General features: G+C 36.7%; 1 protein-coding gene across 2 annotated transcripts; it reads right to left on the bottom strand.

Annotated features, from left to right (window-relative positions):
• Positions 1-3855: 3855 nt before the first annotated feature.
• On the bottom strand, positions 3856-13861 carry egfl6 (EGF-like-domain, multiple 6). Of its 2 annotated transcripts, XM_015390794.1 has the most exons (13): positions 13480-13860; positions 12359-12465; positions 11234-11326; positions 10987-11106; positions 10784-10903; positions 9019-9153; positions 8814-8936; positions 8368-8430; positions 7706-7948; positions 4692-4766; positions 4504-4599; positions 4165-4427; positions 3856-3977 (listed from the first exon to the last, which is right to left on the bottom strand). In XM_015390794.1, the coding sequence occupies exons 1-13, from the start codon at positions 13551-13553 to the stop codon at positions 3870-3872; spliced, it is 1620 nt and encodes a 539-aa protein (XP_015246280.1). In that variant the 5' UTR covers positions 13554-13860; the 3' UTR covers positions 3856-3869. The 2 variants fall into 2 exon arrangements, with proteins under 2 accessions (XP_015246280.1, XP_015246281.1); XM_015390795.1 differs by lacking the exon at positions 8368-8430 and having other exon boundaries at positions 13480-13861.
• Positions 13862-21793: the final 7932 nt, after the last annotated feature.

A 21793-nucleotide genomic window follows, 5' to 3' on the forward strand; every position in this document is an offset into this window, starting at 1 on the left:
AACTTCTCCTTTAAACAAGCGCACCCTTTCCGAGGCTGTCGTTCTATTGGCTGGGAAGGTTGCTAGGCAACGATCCAACTGCAATCCGAGAGAGAGCAAAAAAAATCCGCAGGCAGAGCCTACGGGTTTGCGAGCGTATTTGAGACTCGAGCAGAGCGCGGTTTGTGCGCGAAGAGAAGGAGGCAAGCAAGAGGAGAAAATATCTGTGCAAAAAGCATTAAATCTGAGAGAAGAAACAAATATTTGAGAGAGAGCGCATGTTTTGAGTGTGAGCATTATAAGTTTTGAGTGCAAGAAGATGAAATTCTTTTCTCAAATTGAAATTATGTGCTCTTGCATTATGGCAGGATAATTCTCCCATAGATTTCTTCCTTTAGAAAACCATATAAAGTCTGGTGTAATGTTAGCTGAAAGTGATGTAGAGTACATTTGTGGAAGACATGCTGGTTAGATGAGAAGAAGAATACATTTTTTGGCCTACATAGAAAGCATTGTGTGTCAGAAAACTAAAACCATGAACAAAACATCCCCATCGTTCAAAAAGTTGGAAAAAGGATTATGCTATAAATGTTGCTTTTTGCCACTGATTATTTGATAGAAAGATAAATGGAGCTAAATAAGGATGGATCCTGGAAGACAGCCTGTTAGAAGCTGCAAAGAGTTGAAATTGAAAATTTACACTTCCAATGGGACCACAACCCTAACTACATGGCCACATTGGAGTTGTTTAAAGCAAAACACATAACATCCATTTCAATGACTGATCAAACTTTAGATATAAAGCCGTTTGTAAATCTACCATAAGATGTTTCATAAACACTGCAACCAATCTAATAAACCTTAAGCTTTTTAAGATAAGCATATTTAAAACTATGTATCACTTTTCTTTCAGTTTAAGACTATTTACTACTTAGTGTTGCTGTAGTGCATCCAATTCTAGTGAAAAATGCTGAAAGGTTTGGTAGAAACTATATAAAATGTAGAACAGATTCATGGGTAAGAGTCCTTTACAAAACACTGTTCCTGTAAACCAATCGGGGATTTGATAAATAATATAATTTCACATCAGGTTAATTACATCAGAAATACAAGTTTATAACAAGTTACAATACTGTGGCTGATAGATAAAACATAACAAGAGCACCTTGACTGTGGATAGTATGTACATTTATGTAGGTATATAGAATCGTCATGCAGGTATATTTAAAGGAGAAGTCTGGTCATATTCAGATATACTTTAAATATGAAATTATTACATAATGTTCAATAGTGTTCAAAAGTGTTTTTAATTAAGAGTAGTTTCATTTGAATGTGCTTTACTGCAGACATCCATGTTTGTCAAAGAGCACTACTACCACCTACTGGTTTGTGACGTCAAGGCGCGGTATCGGCTGTTGAGCAAGTCCCAATGCCGTATCTGGTGTTTGTAACAACACGCTTTTATCAAAGTCATCTTGAAAACATCCTTCTTCAAAATGTTGGCTAAATATTACGTGTTTTTTCTCTGGCCACAAAGTTTGATGGCAAATTCTCCCTCTTCAAGTTGGCAATTCAATGATAAACCCATCTGTGTAGGATCATGAATTAGAAAGGTGAAATAAATATATATTTTTTTTCACTTTTATCCGACGTATTACAACATCCAACTGCCATGGGCGTGGGCATTGTCACTTAAACAATAGCTCTTGCAAATTTCAATGGTGAAGTCCTCTCAAAAATCTTAAATAATTGTTGTTGATTGCAGATTTGTCTAGTAGTTCTTATTGATTTTGCTTGTAAAGCAAGGAGAATGGACTTTGGCTTAACGCACCGTGACGTCACTGCCGGAAGATGTCAGGAGTGAGGTGTTACTATATTTGGGCAAAAATGGCCAGTCCCAGTCTCATTGATTGCAACAAAAGTTGTTATTTTTCTTTTTTTACTGATTAAAGCTATATTCATTAAATTACCCAGAACATATTAGCTGGAGGTATAGAAAATGATCCATTGATATTCCTTACTGATCGGACTGTTCCTTTAAAGTGGCATCCCCTGACTTCCCTATCTGCAATACCAACTTCATGGGACCCTTTGTGCTGCATTTTTCTATCTTCAAACTTATCATTTTCAATTTATAATTATATATGAAAAAACTGCAGAGCCATTGGTTCAGTTTTTTTTCTTTGTTTAAATCACAAAATCCAGCAAAATAACAAAGTACAAGTCTTGCTGTGTTTCGCTTTAAAACTGACTTTCTCGAGGTAGTTGGAAGCCTTTACATTTTGTTTTGTACTCATATAAAATGATTTAGATAACCAATACAAAATATTAAACAGAAATGCTGACATTAAAAGGCATGAATATATTTCTATAAGGTTTCTAATAATAGCATCCATATTGGTCAATATTAATTAAAAGGAATAATATTTACCGGCATTAGAAAAAACATGTTTAATATAAGCATTCACCACAAATTTAATACACTTTTGGCAATATATACCTATTTTTCACAAAACAGCCTTCAAAAATGTAACTTATTTAACCTTTGATTCACATTACATTTTGTATTTTATGTAGTTTGCTTCAGCAATCTAATGTCACAAACATAACGGCAGTACAATACTGCTTAAGAGGAATTGCGTCACAATTTATTTCAAAACGCCCGTGAGTAAAAATAACATACTCGCATGTATCTTAAACTATTTCTTATCTACCACAGCACAACAAAATCACACATGCGAGAGACACTGTCGCTTCGAGAGGAGAAAATCACTCTCCGCACACGCCCGCTCCTCCCACGCCTTCTCAGGGTCATGCTTGGGATCTCACGGAGCGCATGATTTTCTATCCAGTGGCCACGCTCAAGGATAGCCTCCTCCTGATTGGGCTTTGCAAAAACAATCATAAGGGAAGTAGTGTCAGGAAGCCTTTAACCGACACTTACCCCACCTACCACAAACGTTGAAGAAGCCTCCGTCACTGTACCATCTCCAGCCGTTGTCTTCCTGAAACTGCTTCCAGTGTGATCGTGTCTGCAAGGCCTAATCAGGAGGAGGCTTAAGGGCTGGTTATACTCCCACAGCAGTGTGTCGCAGTGAGCTTGTTGCAGGTATGATGCAGACATTTTTGATTTATGCTCAATTTTGAAGCGTGGTCTGCGTTATGTAATTCCACGCCACAATGCAAGAGGGACAATCACAAACTAGGTGTAGGTCTAGATACGGCCGAGGAGGTGAGGAAGTTGGGGCAAGTTTTTCCGATAACGGAGGGACAATGAGGGCGAAAAAAATGCGGGTATCCAGGTGGAAAAAGGGTCCCAGCATTCTCGTGCACCTCGCTCTTCTCGCTGGTCCATCTTCACAAGTTGTTTTCCGCAATGGCCATCATACAAACAAAACAAGCTGGTAAGCTACCAAACGGGAAATATGCATGAGTAGATCTGATGTAGATTTGACCAATCAGAGGCCTCCTATCTGCGGCACTGTCTGCGGTCACCTACAATTTCGGAGAGGTGCAGCAGATTGTCTGCGGAAGGGGCGGGAAGAAGCTGGTACGCGCAGGGAACAATTTTCTCCTCTCTGAGCGTCCGTTTCTCACGCATATGTGATTTTGTTGTGTGGTGGTAGATAAACCATGTGCAGAAGTACTTTAACAAACATGCAAGTATGTTTATTTTGCCACAAGCGTTTTGAAATAAATGCGAAGCCATAAACAGAACTTAAGAACTTAGCTCTTCCATCTTTTCCTGAGATATGAGTCATCTGGGTTTTATTTAGAGTAATTATTAACTGAGAATAAAGAATTTAGCTGAATCAGAATAACGTAACAGGTGGTGTGAAAGCAAACTTGCATGCATCCATAATTAAGCTCAATGAGCAGATGTTTGATTCCTAAAAGATTGGATTTATATCTTCTTGACAGTGTCCTGATGTCAGCACAACATTATCCAACCCTATTTCACCTCCAATGCCTTTCCCACGCTGAGCTTCAAAGATGATCTGAAAGACATTCAGATGGAACCATTGTATTATACAGTCCCATGTGGAATGTATGTCTTAAAATAACAGTCAATTAAACCTATTTTGAAAACTACACCAATTGCAGTAAAATAAATATTTTCAAAACAAATCTGTTATTAGACAACCCCTAAAGGAAAAATTCATCCCATTAAGAAAAATGACTCACAGACTGCGGAGCCTCCTCTCTCCAGGCCACAGTAAGGAGTTCAGTCTGCCAGCCCTGGTTTTTGCTTTGGCTCTGTTCCCACACAGGGTAAGCATTGTTGTCCAGCAGCACCCTGAGCGAGCCCACATCATGACCCACCACCCGATAGTCAAAGGTGAGGCAGAAGCTGCCATACTGGGCTCGGTCACTGAGCAGCAATTTCAGCTTAGCTACATCTTCTCTGCCACCTATCAGCCCACTCAAAGCCATGTAGTACTTGCCATCTGGGAGGATTGAATAGTATATTAGTAGCTGTATCTAAAATGACATAAAAAAGATTTTGAAGCATAATTTTGTTACCATTATCATGGTAGGCCACAGTCCAGTCCATGTCATCAGTTTTGTCTTGGACCCATTCACATGCTCCTTGGTCGAAGTTGCAGTCCAAGAAATATTCTGGTTGGGGAAAAAAGAAAACAGTTTTACACTTTGAGTATTAGCCACCTACAAAGACATTTTAATGACATTTAAAACATGTATTTAATTACCTTCCTGTGGTGATTCAATGTAGATTTCTTTGACTTCTGTGTTGGGTCCAAACACTGACTCAAAGTCCTCTGAGACTGAATTTAGATAAGATGGGAAAAAAATAAAAATACTGTGGGATAATTTTTAGGCAGAGATTTCCAAATTATGAAAAATATGTAGACTGATATAAAGCACTTTTTTGTTAATTTAAGGAGGCTGTAAGAAATTAAGCCCAACCTAAAAAAAAAACACTTGAAGACACTGATCCATGCTTTCATTACCTTATACTATAACTCCTTTTCAACCTTTCCAGGTCTTTCTTTTCATTTTAAAGTTGACAAAAACATAACTTCATAATTTTTAAAATGGTACAAACAAACAGGAGCACTTATGATCAGTGGCACAGCTTTTCTCTTGTTGTTTCTATGTATTACCAGAAAAAAAGGTCCACTGTTTGTTTATCAATAACCATTTGCATTAATATTAATAATTACATATACTAATAATTACATATACTAATTACATATACTAATACCTACATTAATTGGATTTATTTGTTATTAACCTCTAATTTCATAGAAGACTCCTAGATGACTTGCAGAGACAAATAAATTTTTTTGCCAAAAAACTCAAAAATTGGTTCTGAAAAGACCATTACCCCTGTGTGTATCATCTTTAATGTTAGTTTATTGATGACGAGTAATTAACTACTGTATTTTTTTGTTGTTAGTTCATTTATAATATACGAACAATTAAAATTGTAAATTTGTTAGAACATTGAACATAAGAGTATTGCTGCTGCCACCTTCTGTTTTAGAGAGGAACTGCTTGGGAATTATGTTCAGACAAAATCACCCAATAAGGGTGGCCATCACGGGCCACCCCTGGTCCCCCATATTGCTCCTTCCATGCTTATAACTGCAGTCTAGTGTTTTTTTTTTTTTTTTACTGTCTTTTTTCCTCAGAGGTCATGGGATGGAGACAAACCCTCAACAGGTTTTTATCTTTTTAACCTCTTGGACACTAGGCCTGTTTTCGAGAAATATGCTTGAAAATAACATGCCCAAAATGAAATGAATATATCTCAAGAACTACAGAGTTTATTTTAATTGTTTTGGTATCAAAATAAAGGCAAGACCCCAGAGAATATGTTACAGGTCTAAAAACCATCTTGGGGCGAGTGCTGAGGACCCAAATTTGGGTCCTTGTGTTATGAAAAGGTTAATTCTATTTGGTTGAATAGTATTTTATTTGCATTAACTGGCCTTTTAGCACTGCACCAATAATTTTTTTGCTCATGAACCATGTTTACATTTTCAAGTGGCCATTAAAGCTTCCTAGTCTTGAGCTTTTGCTTTTATTCTTGTGCAGCGAATGGACAGTTGATGACTATAAATGCCCCCTGCTTGTTGCTGAGAATAGGGAGATTAAACATTGAGCCCATGTGGAGTCGGGCATGTTTTAAAATGAGCTCTTTCTTTCTTTCAGTTGTATGTGCAACTTTTTGCTATAACCTATTTGGTGGCTAATAAAAATCATGTAATCAAAAACTGCATTGTAGAGAAGTTGTGAACAGAAGACGAAGCAGCTCTCAAAACAAGATTTATTCAAATCATTCATCAAAATAAGTAAAGTTACCCAGGCAGATGTTTCTCAAATCAACGTTTTGATGATATTATTGGTAGAAGGGGTACAGACCTGCCATCCTTTTACTATACTGTCTTGAAATGTAGCTTCAACCCCCACCCCAAGAATTTTAAAGCTGCTGCAGCATACCAGACCCCCATGAAAAGTAGTCCTTTGAGACTCAAACAAGTGACAACAGGGGTTATTGAACCTCCTTGGCTCAGAGTCGGGCTGGTGTTAGAAAAGCCTCCAGTGCTGATGACTGGGGAGGCAAGTCTTTTAGCACAACAGCTGTTTGAAGGAAACATAATAAAAGGCTTGAGGGGCTTTGCAACCTCCTTTCTCCTTCCTGCCCCCCACTGCTAAAAAGCATGAACAGGATGAGTTGTATCCTTGGGCTTGCACATGCCAAAAGAGTAAAAAATTCCTCCCCGGAGGTGATGGATGTCTTGGGGCTTGTCTTCTCTTGCTATCTTAGGTTTAACGCTGAGACTTGTGTTTTAACAAAGATTAAAGAAGGCGGGGAAAGGGAACCTCAGTTATCGGGTTTCTGAGAAAAATAAATTCTACAACATGAACTCTTTGCTCTGTGCATCTGATAAACAGCAGGTTCCTGTTTTCATCTCTACTTTGTTTCTTATCCTGTTATTTTTTTTTTTTATAAATGTATCTATTTTGCAAAGCGTAATGCAAAACTTATTGCAAACAGGCTACATTTAAGTGTAAAATCGTATGAAGAACTTTGCAAAGGTGTTTAAACCCCACAGTAAACGCCGGTTATCAATAACCTTCATGTAGTCGCCTAATAATCCTCACAGTGCCTTCTGTGATACTTGGGTCTGAATTATTTTGAAAGATTATTTTTCCCCAAAATAAAGCCAAGTTTATACAGCACAATGGGTCCAACTTTTGTGTCTATGTGAATAAAGCTAGTAGCAGGATATTCCAAAATATTTGAAGATGCAATTGTAAAGAGGGACACCTGGGAGAGAAAGCATTGACTTGTGTTTGCTAAATCCAAGTAGATGACAAAAAGTCTCATGTTTATATTTGTAAAACAACATATAATTTCCACTCCACCTTACAATTATGGACCACTTTAAATTGGTGCATTAATCATTTATGTCAGCTTAATTCTTGCTGGAGTACTTGGGGCTGGACTGTAAAAGGTGGGATACACCAACGATACAACCTCAATGCAGAAATGACCATGGCAAAGATTTCAGCTGAGGGCCACCAGGCACTATATAATATCATAGCAAAATGGCAATAGGACTGTCTTGATATGAAAGGTGTCATCTGAGGCCTCAATCCCCTTTGCTGCTTCTTTACTCATTTTGACCTGATGTTTATTTCAGCTGCCGGTCACTCTGATTTATTATAGGACAACCAAGAGAAAGGTACTCACTGAAAACATCTCCTCTTGGATTGAGCTGGTTTTCTTCCCCTTCCTCCTCTCCCTTCTCCTCAGGAAATTCCTCTTGTGCTTCCTCCTTTGGGGTCCCAACATAGATTTCTCCGTCGTAGTCGAAAGGTTGATGGAGGACCTTAGGGGATGGCGTCACGACTGCTTCTGGTATGGTGTTTTTTATGTCCTTGTTGCTAAACGTACCTCCCAGAATCTCTGGCCTCACCTGGGAGTCTGGGATGGCTGCACACAGGAAACGAACCAGTAGAGACACATGGATCTGCAGTTAAGGATTAGTATTTTACCAGGACCTGTTTGTTGTATATATGTGTTCTCCACCTGCTGTAGTTGTTTACTGCTTCCTTGGATATTAGTCATAAAAAAAGTCACTTTTCTAGAAAAGCAGAACAAAATGAAGAATGCAAAGCCTGCATGCAAATAAAAAGAGGCTACAAAATAAATTAATGAACACAAAATTTAAATTAGTGCTTTAAACGCAGTAGCGATTTATCAAACAAGCTCTGTCATGCTGGACCTTTCAAGCAGTGACTACTAAGTGCTACACATTTCCAGCTGTGAGAGAGACAAAGATGAGGTAAGCCAACATAACAAAAAGGCAAGGCAGGAGAGAACAGCTGAAGCTATATTTCACATAATCTCACCATTAAGGGAATCATCTGCACTGCCTTTGTCTCCATCCCATGACCTCTGATAAAATGGCTTGGCTATAAAAAATAAAGGCATCTTCATTTGTGCATATACGTCTGTCCGAGACTCTTTTTTTCAAAGAGCAAAGCTCTGTCTTTCCTTTTCATCTTCCCCACAATGAGCTAGTGCCAATTCAGGTTCCTATTTGCACATGTGTGTTTTCAATCTGGGTCTGTTTTAGTCTTTAAATGTAGACTGCAGCCCAAAAAGAGGAAACAAACCTTGGCTGTGCTGCTACTCAGTGATGGTTAAAAGGTCCACATGAAATATGCAGCTGTAAAATTACTTTTGATCATTATGACTCATTAAATTCATCTGGAAAAGTCTCCACTTTTTTGCTTCTTACTTTCATCCACTTAAAATCTACTTATAAAGTAATTGTTTCCAAAAATTGCCTCACCCGAACACTCAAAACCATTGCCTCTGAAGCCAGGTTTGCACCGACACCTGTAGGATCCAGGAGTGTTTAGGCAAACAGCATGCTGGCTGCACTTGTGGGTTTCATCTTCACACTCGTCGAGATCTACAATAAAAAAAACTGCTTGTACTTTCAAAGGTATCACTGCAACTAATCAATTTGCCTTCAAAATACCAAGTAGACTCACCTACACAGTCATATTTGCCGTTGACATATTTTAGATCAAAGCCATCCTGGCACTTGCAGTAGTAGCTGCCAAAGGTGTTCACACATTGTCTATTGTATGGGCAGACAGTCTTCCCAGTTATGCATTCATCAATATCTGAAGAGAAGTTAAATATGACATTATATTTTTCATATAGGGAAATATTTATTAACATCTTTTTTTTTTTTGAAAGTTAAGAACTGAATACTAAAATTAATAACGGATTATTTTTGTTAATTCCTCATTTGTAGCTAACTTGTAAAAAATATTTTCACAATCATTACATTTAAATAAGTCAAATAAAAACTGTGTAAGTACAAAATGCTGTTTTTAATTGCGGATTTTATTCACTAAGGGAAAAAGTTTATCAAAAACTCGAATCCTCACACTAACCGCCTGGTAAAATGAAGCCACTGCTTAACATAGAACCTGTCTGACAACATGAAGTTGGCTAAATTTCAACATTCATCCACTACAAACCTGATTAAAAGGTTTTTGAACGGAAAAAAATCCAGAAAGTGACAAATCATCTAGGGGAACATGAAAACCTGAACAGTATCCCAAAGCACTGCAGGCCTCATCTGTCATATTTAAGGTCATGTTAATGATTGAAATATTAGAAAGGACTTGGAGAAAGAGAAGCAACTGAGGCACATATCAAGGTAAACTATTGCTGATCAACAAGAACAAAAATGCCTATTTATATTCATACTAAAATAAAACACACACATCTTGCTAATCCTCAAGATTTTGTGAAAATATTACAGTATGTTAACTGACAGAGTCGAAGACTTTTGGGGAAGTGTTTGTTCGTGTTCAAAAATCCTAAGTATCTGCAAAGCAACAATCTACAATAGTGTTTTCAGTTATGACCAATGTTTGATAGAAGTTGTTACTGCCCAGGGTGGCATCCAGTCAGGAAAGTCTGTGAGCGTATTAACTGGATTAAAAACTAATGGACTATCTTTTATTAAGGGTGAACTGGCACAACACTAGTAGTCATAAATGACATTTCCTAAATATTTCTATAGTTATGAATTTTTAATACTGGGAAGAACTAAAGCCACCCCTATGTCTGTCGGACTTTCTGAATCCCAATTTGCTGTTTTTTTTAAGCCATTATATGTTACTCTTTTGGCCAGCTAGGTACTTTCTGGGATTCTGCATGGTACATTTCCACTTCTGTTTGTTCTACTGTATGTTTTTAATCTCCTCACCTATATGTAAATAATTCACCTACTTTTAATCTTTATTTAGTTGTGCTTGAGTCCATTATTTTAAATGCCTCAATCTGTGGTTAACAACCAAAAATTTGGGTTTGTTGATGCTAGTGAGAAAGTCTTCATGCAACCAAAGCTAAAATTCAGTGTAGAATACAGGGTCAGTATGTTCTATTCAGCACATCTGGGCTCCATTGGCTTTTGGCATACTTTCAAAGTAAAAGCCTGCTTTTGTTGTCAGTTACTGTTGAAAGTGTTCGATCAGAGGAAATCATGAAAATTGGTGAAGGAATAGTTCTGTTTAAAACTCTGTGGTCTGTGAGTGGTCTGGCTTAGTCACAACTCAAACATATTTTATAGAGCAGATAAAACTGAACTGTGTTTGATTTATAAGCCTGACATTAAAATTCACTTCATCCATGAAAAGAAGAATTTAGCTATGAGAGATCAGAAGGTAAAGTCATTCTTTTTTAATATTCCTTTTTAGTTCAAAAAGACAGTGCGTTATCCTTAGCATGGCTGCTCACCTACACAAGTTCTCTCATCTTGGCCCAGTTGAAGGCCTGCAGATGGACAGAGGCAACGGATCTCCCCCTCTACTTCCTCACATCCATACTGACAATGGGCAAGAGAGCACGTCCTGGAATCTATGTGCATAAATATGATTAAGAAACTCAGGTTTACATTCTGACTTCTACTTTAGAGTTAAAGTAACAATAGTTGAACTCACTGGCACATGATCCATCGGACATTAGCATGTATCCGTTCAGACAGTAGCACTTGTAACTACCGTGAGTGTTCATGCAACGATGCTCACAGGGACGGGGTTTTAGGCCACACTCATTCAAATCTAAGAAAGTCCCAAAATGATAAAATTAACCAACTTTGCTGAAACAGAGTGAAAACAAATGAACAACTAGAAGTTAAATGATTCTAATCCCCCCTCATGTCCTTCTTCGTCGATGTGGAATACCCACCTTGATTACACATTTTCCCGGTGTATCCAGGAAAACACTTGCATTTGTTTGGGCCAACACACTCTCCATGCTTGCAGCCGTGCTCGCACTGAGCTGGTAGAGCATTTGAAATGGAGAAAAATACCACAATACACCAGACATATTAGTGGTGGACTGCACACAAAACCACACACTTCTATTATAAAGGCATTTCCTTTCAGATTTTGGGGTTCGAGGAATGTTGATAGAAAGAACAGCGTTGGGGAGAATCAGAGGCAGTATTTTTACAATATCTTGTTAAAGTATTTAAATCCCTTCATTCATTCATTATTTTTTCCTGTTACAAAAATAAACTTCAATGTTTTTTGAGTGATAGACCAACCATTAAACTATTCATGAATACAGAGTGTATCTTGCATCTGCATTCATGCCCCTTTACTCTGACATTACTAAGATTCGTTGTAACAAATTATTCTCAGAAGTTAGGTAACAGTGGAAGTGTACGCATTATGAAGTTAATGTAGATATGTCTGAAGCCCAAACTTACCATGACATTGTCATCAACCTAAAATGAATTGCCATGGAGAATTATACCAAACAGCTGTTCATAAAAGCAAGTATAACTCTGCAGAAGCTGCAAAGATCCTCTGATCATTTGGGAAAAAAAAGGAAACCCACCAGTTCTGCAAATATGGTCTTTTTTAAGGAGAGACAAAGATAAATTTGCTCTGATTGAAAGAAATAAACATGAAACTGTTTGTAGCTTGCCACAAGGAATGTAAGAGAGTATCTTTTTGGTAAAACATGGTTATTATAGCACTATGGTGATGTTTTTTTTAGTAGGGGTCACATGTCATAAATATAAGGCACTCCTGGAAGCGAAAGGTGAAAGGTTGCAAAACAATAGACTACACTAGACTTGAAAACAAATATAATAAAAACTAGGAAACATTTTGCTCTGAGTTTGCAGTTATGCATTACTTCCTGTCAGGATCTATCACATATAATCCCGGTAAAATTGACAGTTTTTGATTACAGCTTGATGTAAAAAAAAAAAACAACAACAACAAAACAATAAGGAAAATTAATGCATTTCTAAAATATCTGTAAAATATTTTTCTCCATTGAGACATGTAGAATTCCTACCCTCACACTGCCCTTTATTGTTTTTCTTCCAGCCATAGCAGCACTCCAGTCTACTTCCATAGCGACAAACGCCTGGCTGGCTTCCATTAGGGACTTGTCGATGGTGCCTTTGTGGAAAAAGCAGTTAAATGAATAATTTGAATTTAATACTATAGATGGCCTGCTTTGTTTATAAATTAAAACTATCAAAATCAAACATCATTACTTAAAGAGCCACTATAAAATAGGGAGGAAAGTTTTATGAAAACTCTCCTTTTTTAGATGTGAACCTCATCAGAGCAGGTTCTGCAGCATCTGTTCTTCATTAATGCACAAAAATAAACCACTAATACAAAGTGTCTACACTTTAGCTCATTCAAAGACAAAAGTCAGGCTTCCTGTTGCTAAACAGTCAGCTGATTGGATGGAGAAAAGCACAAATTAGACACTTCCCACAATGAATATTAAAACCCACACAATTTAATTTTTTACTTTTATCTTTGTGTGAGTTTCACAGTCAAATGCTTTTCTAATCTTAAACTATTCTCAGTTGCTGGGAAGGGGCCAGCACTACTCTTAAAATAACTCACCTTAAGAAAACATTATGTTGCAGAAAAGTATTATAGTTTAAATAAATGTAAATTTGAATATGCAACAAATTAAATTATAGAGCAAAAGGAAAGAAAGCTAAATCTAATGGAAGAACCTTCCATCTTCATGATCTTAACTTTGAAGCCTAAAACCAAATGTTAATATCTTAGATTTTTAGATGTGCGGGGAAAAAAAGCTGCTTAGACTTCCTGTGGGACAGGAGGAATCTGAGACTGGACAAGAAATCAACAGGAATAGCCCAGGGAGAAGGGGCTCCTCGGTGGAACAGGTGCCCTTCGGTTATTAACAGTTGCTGTTCCACATTTAGAAGACACACACTCATCATCTCTTTGCTTGGACAGCTTTTTAAACTGCTCTTGAAAAATGTAATCTTCAGAAATATCATTTTTACAATTCTCAATACATAATAGATGTAAAAGCAGTTTTTTTTAATGAAACTTATTTTCAAGTGGACATATAAAGCTTAGATCAGTGAGAAATCTTAGAGATGAAACACAGCAAACACCCTTTGTTTTGTTAGTCTGACTTACCTATAAGCTTCTGTGCTGCTTAAGGAGATGCTCTGCAGGATGAAAAATGCTCCAATCAAAGTAAATGGCTCCATGTCTCAAAATCTTAGCAGCCGTGTTGCTTTGTTTCCTCCAAGGGACTGACTTCAGCCTGGGAGCTCTAACTATTCCTGCCTCAGATACACTCTTATTAATTTCCTCAAACAGGAACACGTCTCATTTGAGGATTCCACTAAAGGCACGCTGGATTTCATGTATTTTAAGAGCAAAAACGTGTCTTCTTTTTCTAGAGTTTAAAAAAAAAGGTAATTTAGTCCTTTTTCTGTGCCCCAGCTACTCTTAGTATCCCATAATTTGCTTCCCCTTCATCCCCTCTCAAGTTCTGGAGGTGGGTTGACTCTGTGAAATGATACTGCTCTGAGACAGATAGGGGGCGACTTTCAGAGGTAGTTGTGGGGGTGGGGATTTTGTTTGGGTTTTCACCACTCCAATCTATTACCAGTCTGCATGAAGCTCTTGCAGGAACAGGAAGAAAAAATAATCTAGTTTTGCACATATAAACCTACATATAGTCAGTGAGAGCTAATATTATATACATGCATTGCCCAATATTTTATCTTCACTGTGTTTTTTAAATTGCACATAGAAAGTTGCATCCTCTATTTGTAGAAAACAGAGGAACATGCAGAGGCGTGCTGTTAGCCCCTGCAGCACTCTCTGATGTCTTGCTCAGAGGTAACACATAAAGCTTTGTCGTCTCACATGTTTATTCAAAGTTGAGCCATAAAAGTGTTTAATGAGTTTGCACCCTTCTAAACAGCAACATCTGGTCCTACTTGTTTGTTCACTCAAGAAATGAGCGGCTCGTGATTCCCTGAGACCTGCAGGATTAACTGTTTTTGATGTTGTTGCTGTTTCTTTTAGTTCCTGTCTGAAGAATGCAGCTCACAATTTACATTTACATCACAATTTTTGTTTAAACTGCTATGCTTCTGGAGCATCTCCATAATGTCTTTTATTTGAGGATTCTAAAAGGAATTCCCCGTACATACAAAACTGCACATTTTTGCTACTGTGGGTTATAATTACTTTAAGTTAATAGATGCCTAGTGTCTTTTTGAAAGGTTTAAAAAAAAAACTAAGTAGGTGTAGTAGTTTTTCAAAACTTTTCACACCATCATTCAGAAGAAGCTCTATTGGTGACGGGAGAGAGCCACTTCCCTCTTTTATCAAAAGAATACATAAAAAAAAAAAACAATAAAAAAACATTTTAATAATGCTTAGATTTTGGGGAAACGTTTTGCATACTGACAAGACCAAACTGCAACTATTTGGATGGGAAGTTTTTTTAAAACCTGATTTAAAAATAACAAAGTATTTCAGAAAAAGAACACAGAAGTTTATAAATAACACATTGGAGCACTGATCTAAAGCATAAAAGAGAGTCAAATCCAAAATTAGGATTCTGCAGTAGTGTAGTAAACATCTAGCTCAAAATTCTGTTAAAATAATGCTGTAGGCTTTTACCTTTTTTACTTTTATAAACTGCATTGTTGTCTGATGAGCTAATTGTTTTGATGCCCCATCTACAAATTAGTCTGGAAAAAAAGAACAGAGGAAATTTATAAAGACTTTATAAAGAGGAAAGTTATTATGGCACTGCGTAGAGCCAAATCTGGAAGTACATTTAGGGGGATTAAAGGGAGGACATGTTTTCAAAATAAAGCATTTTTTTCCTAATCTTCCACTATATGTTTCAAATATACATATATGTTTGCAACAAAAGATAGTTCCAAGCATATTGCACAGTTTTCAATCCAGTCAGTCCAGTCAGCAAGAAATAATCAATGGATCCCTATCTATACCTAAAACTAATTAGTTTGTGGTGATTTGATGAATTTAGTGTTATTCAGTAAAAAAATACAAACAATAATTTTCGGCCATTTTCCAGGTTCGGCCATTTTTGCCCAAATATAGTAACAACTCACTCCTGACATCTTGCGGATGTGGTAAGCTGAAGGCTGTTCTCAATGGGAAAGTCAGGCAAAAACAATGGCTACTAGTAGATACAGAAGAGGATTAGGGCCACTGAAGAAATAAAAAAAAAGTTAACTGATTTTTTAAATATTGTTTCAGTTTTATATGGGAAAAAAGTCAGAATTTTGACTTTTTTCTCAGAATTCTAACTTTTTTCTCAGAATTCTGAATTTAATCTCAGAATTTCAGATCCTAATGTAAACTGGCACCATGAAGGAAGAGATGTGGGAGCACTCAGCTGTGAGTTGTTTGAGAGGGCCAGTAACACATTGGTGGAAAATGACGGGTTTAGGCGACTTTTTACTTGCCCGAGGGGTACCCGGTGATGCTACTTCATTAATGGAAGAGCAAAAGGTGATTAAAACAAGAGAGCTATGGCTACGGCTTGTGGCTAACATATTTGTTAGCTGTCAGAATTCAGTCAGAATTCAGAGATTAAAGTCAGACTTTTGAGAAAAAAGTCAGAATTCTGAGATTAAAGTCAGAATTGGGAGAAAAAAAGTCAGAAGTCTGCAATTAAAGTAAGAATTCTGACTTTTTCTCATATTATACTGAAATAAAATAAAAAAATCAGGTAATTATTTGTTTTTTCAGTGGTTCCAATCCTCTTCCGTAACTAGACACGCCTGCAATCAGCAACAATTATTTAAGATTTCGAGAGGACCTCACTATTGAAATTCGCAAGAGCTATAGTTAAACTGACAGTGTCCATGTGCATGGCAGTTGGATCTTGTAATACATCGGGTAAAAGTAAAATAAAAATGTGTTGTTTCTCCTTTCCGATTCATGCTCCACCACAGGTTCGTTGTTGGATTACCAACTTAAAGAGGGAGGATTTGCAATTGAACTTCTGACCAGAGAAAAACCGTAATATGTAGCCAACAGTTAAAAGAAGAATGTTTTTAAGATGACTTGGATGATAGTGTGTTGTGACAAACACCAGATACAGAATTTGGACTTGCTCAACAGCCAATACTGCACTGTGACGTCACAAACCAGTAAATGCTAGTAGTGTTCTTTGACAAAAATGGGTGCCTCCAGTAAAGCACATGCAAATAAAAAAATACTCTTAATTAAAAACACTTATCATTTATTGAACAATATGTAATAATTTAATATTTAAAGTACTTTCAGAAGCTTGATTCCTGAATATGACTGGACTTCTCCTTTAAAATTCAAATTTTGAATAGATTAGGTTTAAAGGAATCTTATAGAATACCATTTTCCTCCTTTTCGTGCCATATGAGACAGAATTTAATGATACATTGTATATCATTTAACATTAAAAATATAGCACACAATTCTTGTTGAAAAGCCTGTATTAACCTCTCTACATTTACAAAACAAAGTAGTCTTTACATTGATATGAAGGTTAATTTAAAAAATAAATTACCGGTAACCTAAAAAGGGATTGCATTTGAGTCAATGAGTCAATGCAATCAACTGGTTTTCCTTAAATAGAAAACTTTGAATCAAACTGACTGTATGATCTGGTGAACTGTAAAGTGCCTTGAGATGACTTGTGTTGTGAATTGGCGCTATATAAATAAACTGAATTGAATTGAATTAATTTAATATGTGCCCTACTTGTGTTTTACTTAATCTTCACTTTGACAAGGATAAATATAAAATGACATCACAAAATATTGTAAGGCATAATTTTATTTAAAGAAAATTTCACATGGTCAACAAAAACAGATCTATGTAGTTTTTGTTCTATTTATAATAAAAAGTAATAATCTTTAATCTGCTCTCATTCATTGTCTTTATGGTATTTCATTTTATGTTTCCTCTTTTCTGTCACAAGAGGTCTCCCTTTGCATGTAGCCCAAGTTTGATCTGAGTATGCAGTGACTTATGAGTACAGTGGAAAACTGTTGACAAAAAGTAATGAGCTGCTGGTACAGGAAGTATGAAAACTCCTTGGTCCTCTTTGTATTATGGTTTGGGATGTTTCTTGCAGTTTTTGTTGCAGTCAAAATTCTGAACTTTTCCATTTAAACAACAGAAGGTGAATGTACTGTTTTTACTTGTCAGGGATAAAATCTTTGACTGAGCATTGCATTTTATTTTGCTGTTTGAGGACACAACAAAGACAATTAAAATTGAGTGGTTTTGCTGAATTTTTGTAATCATTGTTCCAAGAATAAAAAATGCAACATTTACTTTTACTTGGTTGTTGATTCTGTCACATGATGCAATAGGTCATGCCTTTACTATAAAAGGAGAGACAGAAGACTTGTAGAGTTATTTTGAAAGTAATGTGCTTACCCAACCACATCCTGCTTTCATGGGGCGATGCAATTGGCATCGTTTACACAGCGAGCAGTACTCACTGCTTTTTAAATGGGCCGCAGCTCATGAGAGATAAGATGCTTCCCTGTTTGGGGTACTGCTCACTGAGTGCTGGTGTCAAGATATGACTAATCTCAATGTATAAGATTCATTTAAACACGTGTTTTTTTTAGACCATTTTAATACTTCCTGTTAGATCTGCTGATAGTTTGGTGCATTGAACCCGTTGCACAATAAAGTGTTCTACTAAAAGTGCTGTACATTTGGTAGTTCCACCTTGGCTCAAAGATCTTACTTCCACTTGCATTTTATAGAAGTGGCTAAATATGTCACTCTCTTCCCTGACTGTGCAGTCTCATTTTGACTATCTGCATCAAACGGATGTCTAAAGTTCTCAGAATTTCGAAAAGCAATAAGGCCAGTAAATAAAAATAAAAAAAAGGACTAAGCATAAAAATGGAAATTAAACACAACACAGATTTGTTATAATGCAACACGCCACACAGGGGCAAGAGGCATTTACAGTATATCAGTCAACTTGTTTGATCATCTTTTCATAAATTTTTAAAAGTTCCATACAATTTAAAGATTTAAAGTGCAGGGAAGTTTGTCTGTTTTTGGTTACTGGCTGCAGTTTTCTCATGGAGGTGGGGCTTAGCTGTGCACTGCACCATACCTGCTCCTAATCACTAATCATATAATTTGTTAAAGAATTAGCTAACTACACAGGCAGACCTTAGTGTATTTAGGTTTTTGATAGAAATTCCTCCCACTTAGCTTATGAAGTTTAACCTCTAAGCCCAGTTGGATACTTCCTTATGTAGAAGCAGTTATACTAAGAAGGCCATGTTCCTGGATGGGGAAATGCCAGCCATCTAAAGAAAATCAATGTGCACCTCATTGATATTACCTTGTAAGACACATCATAGTATGATAATCAGGTTGTCTTCTCAGACAAAGAGTATTGTGAATTTAAATCCCAGTAGAGATAGTAATTAATGTTTTTGTGTAAAAGATTATCTTGTGGGATCTATAATCATGTTAGCCTTTTAACAAGCAGTTTAATTTCGCATAAGCTCGATTTTCAAGTATATATTTTCAAATCTGCAGGAAGGAAACTAAAAAGAAAAAAAGCTTTAACACTTAAATTATTTTAATTTAGCATCTACAATATCACAGTGCCTTGTGAAATGTAGTTAGCTTTAACACTTAAATTATTTTAATTTAGCATCTACAATATCACAGTGCCTTGTGAAATGTAGTTAAACCCTTTCACATTTTGTCGTGCTACAAGAAATTGCTTTAATGTGTCAAAATTTGAATTTGTATGATAGCCTTAATGCAGAGATGGCAAAAGTACTCACTTTCCGTACTTGAGTAAAAGTACAGATACTTGTGTTAAAAAATACTCTGGTAAAAGTGGAAGTACTGATTAAACTTCTTTACTCAAGTAAAAGTAACAAAGTACAGGCTTGTAAATTTACTTAAAGTATAAAAGTAAAAGTAGAAACCACTGTTTTCATGCCGTTGCCTACATTTTAAATGGATGTCTGCCAATAGGACTAGATCTCCGTTGTGTTCATTTTCAATCATCTCGTCGTCCATGCTACTATGCTAACGCCACCGCCACCAAGCTGCAATGATTTGCCGTGAATGAATACCGCCGAATCTGTCGATTCATCTTGTAGTGGTGCGTCAAATGCAACGTAGACTCCCATCCAATTAGATTGAATTTGGTACTGATGACGTGAAAAAATAATAACGGTAACCCCATTGAAATGATTCAAAACTAAAGTAACGAGCCAATTTTTTAAAATGTAAGGAGTAGAAAGTACAGATATTTGTGTAAAAATGTAAGGAGTAGAAGTAAAAAGTCGCCATAAAAATAAGTAGTAAAGTAAAAATATCAGAAAAATCTACTTGAGTACAGTGACGAAGTATTTGTACTTTGTTACTTCCCATCTCTGCCTTAATGTAGTGGATCTTGTTTAACTGGAAGTAAAAAGGTCTGTGCATTTATATTCAATGTGGGTTTATGTTTCTTATGCCTCTAAATAAAATCCATTCACTCATAGAATAACTATAGCACAGAAATGTTAAAGAAAATATTTGTTTAGTGCTCCATAATTTAATTTAATTGTAATTTGGCCTTTATTGAAGGGTGTTTAAAATAAAATACAGTTATGTTTGAAAGAAATGATTGGAACTCCTATTTACAACTGGACACAGATCATGTAGTGAGCAGTTCAAATTTGGAAGATACTCTGGTAAAATTAGAACACATCGAACTCTTTTGCATCCACAAATTACATTAGCCTGAACTCAATATCTCCACCGAAAAACATAATGGTGACAGTATTATTAGGTGAGAATTATTTTCTTCATCGGATACAGGGAAGCAAGTCAGAGAAAGTGAAGTTAGAAAGTTAGAAACTAAATAAAGGACTTGATACTCTAATCAAAGTTCACCTTTAACAGGAAATGGACCCTAAGGGGCTTTCAGACAGGACGCAGTAGCACACTGCTGTGATCTGAAATCAATTATTTTCTCTGCCATTTGCAATGCAAGGGCAGAAGAGTGCTGCTTCAAAGCAAAACAAAGTGCAGGTGCAGCGAAATAGAAATCCTGTGCACGCCACGGTCAAAGTTAACAGAAATGGGGGATGTAGAACCATCAAGTGTCATGTCATGTCATGTATTTGTTCTGTCCAGCCACTGAACCAGGTGAGTCCAATCTGCACAAACCAATTCACTGTGCAGATTGGACTCACCTGGTTCAGCTGGACAGAATAAATACACGACATCGAGATGACTTGATGGCCCCACATCCCCTATCTCTGAAAGCTAAAATATGTTGAACTTTGACAGTGCAGATGGTCAGTATATGGAAAGTAGCATGCGCAGCACATACCACATCCTTTCTGAAAGTCCCTTAAATATAACAACCAGAACTACATTTTAAAAGAAAATGTATTAGAATGTGTCAAAGTTCAACCTTATACTTCAACTGTCAGGGTCATGCTGTCACCTGTGCCTACCTCTAGCAATCTATGGGCAAAAGACAGGGTGCAACCAGAACCATCCGTGGCACATTAACACTTTTGGAAGGTGGCTCATACCTGCTGTGGTCTAATGGTGAGGAGACAGAAAGTATTTTGTTGGGTGTAATTAAACAGATGTCCCCTGAGAATCTCAGCGCATGCCTAACAGGAAAAGACATGCTTTTACCTTGCACAGGTGTTTTTAATGTTTGCACTGTTATTACAGACCCATGGTGTCTTAGCAGATGAAAGTTTGAATTCCCAGTTAGGATAAGAATGTGCTCTACAGCTGGGTAAAACAAAGGGATCTTTGTCATATACTTCTAGGTATTTATGGCAGTAGGGGGTGTGGCTTTTGTATAACAGGGGTGCAACCAGTTGAAAAAGCCTCCAAAGGGAAGAGGGACACAGCCAATAAATAGCTGTTGGAAGTTGCAGTTCAGAAATTGCACCCTTACTAGTCTTCATGGCGTACTTAACCTACTTTATGCCTTATACCTTGAAATACACATTTTCCAGGATTATCCATACAGAAGCACATGGCATTAAATGTTAACTAATTAGAAGGCTAGATCCTTCTAATTAGTTAACATCAATCATCCTTCTAATGTTAACTAATTAGAAGGATGTATCGGTCAGCTGCAGCACAAGCAGAAGGAATTTATTAAGACTAGAACGCTAGTATGTACAATTTTAGATAGCTGCAATATAGCATTTCTGAAGACAGCATGCATTAAACCCTGGACTTAGAAAATACTCCCTACACCAAGTGGAGACTTGTGCTTTATGATCAGGACTTTAGAAGCACTGTTAGCTTATCAAATTCCTCTATCTGCTTTCATCATTCATTTCATCATCTGCATCATTCGGCAACTTTACATGTTGTTGTCAGGTGATTTACCAGCATTCAGTTTTTCTGTACCAATATATATATATATATATATATATATATATATATATAT

The sequence above is a fragment of the Cyprinodon variegatus genome, unplaced genomic scaffold (genome assembly GCF_000732505.1).
Source record: "Cyprinodon variegatus isolate N-32 unplaced genomic scaffold, C_variegatus-1.0 Scaffold513, whole genome shotgun sequence".
Taxonomy (NCBI): domain Eukaryota; kingdom Metazoa; phylum Chordata; class Actinopteri; order Cyprinodontiformes; family Cyprinodontidae; genus Cyprinodon; species Cyprinodon variegatus.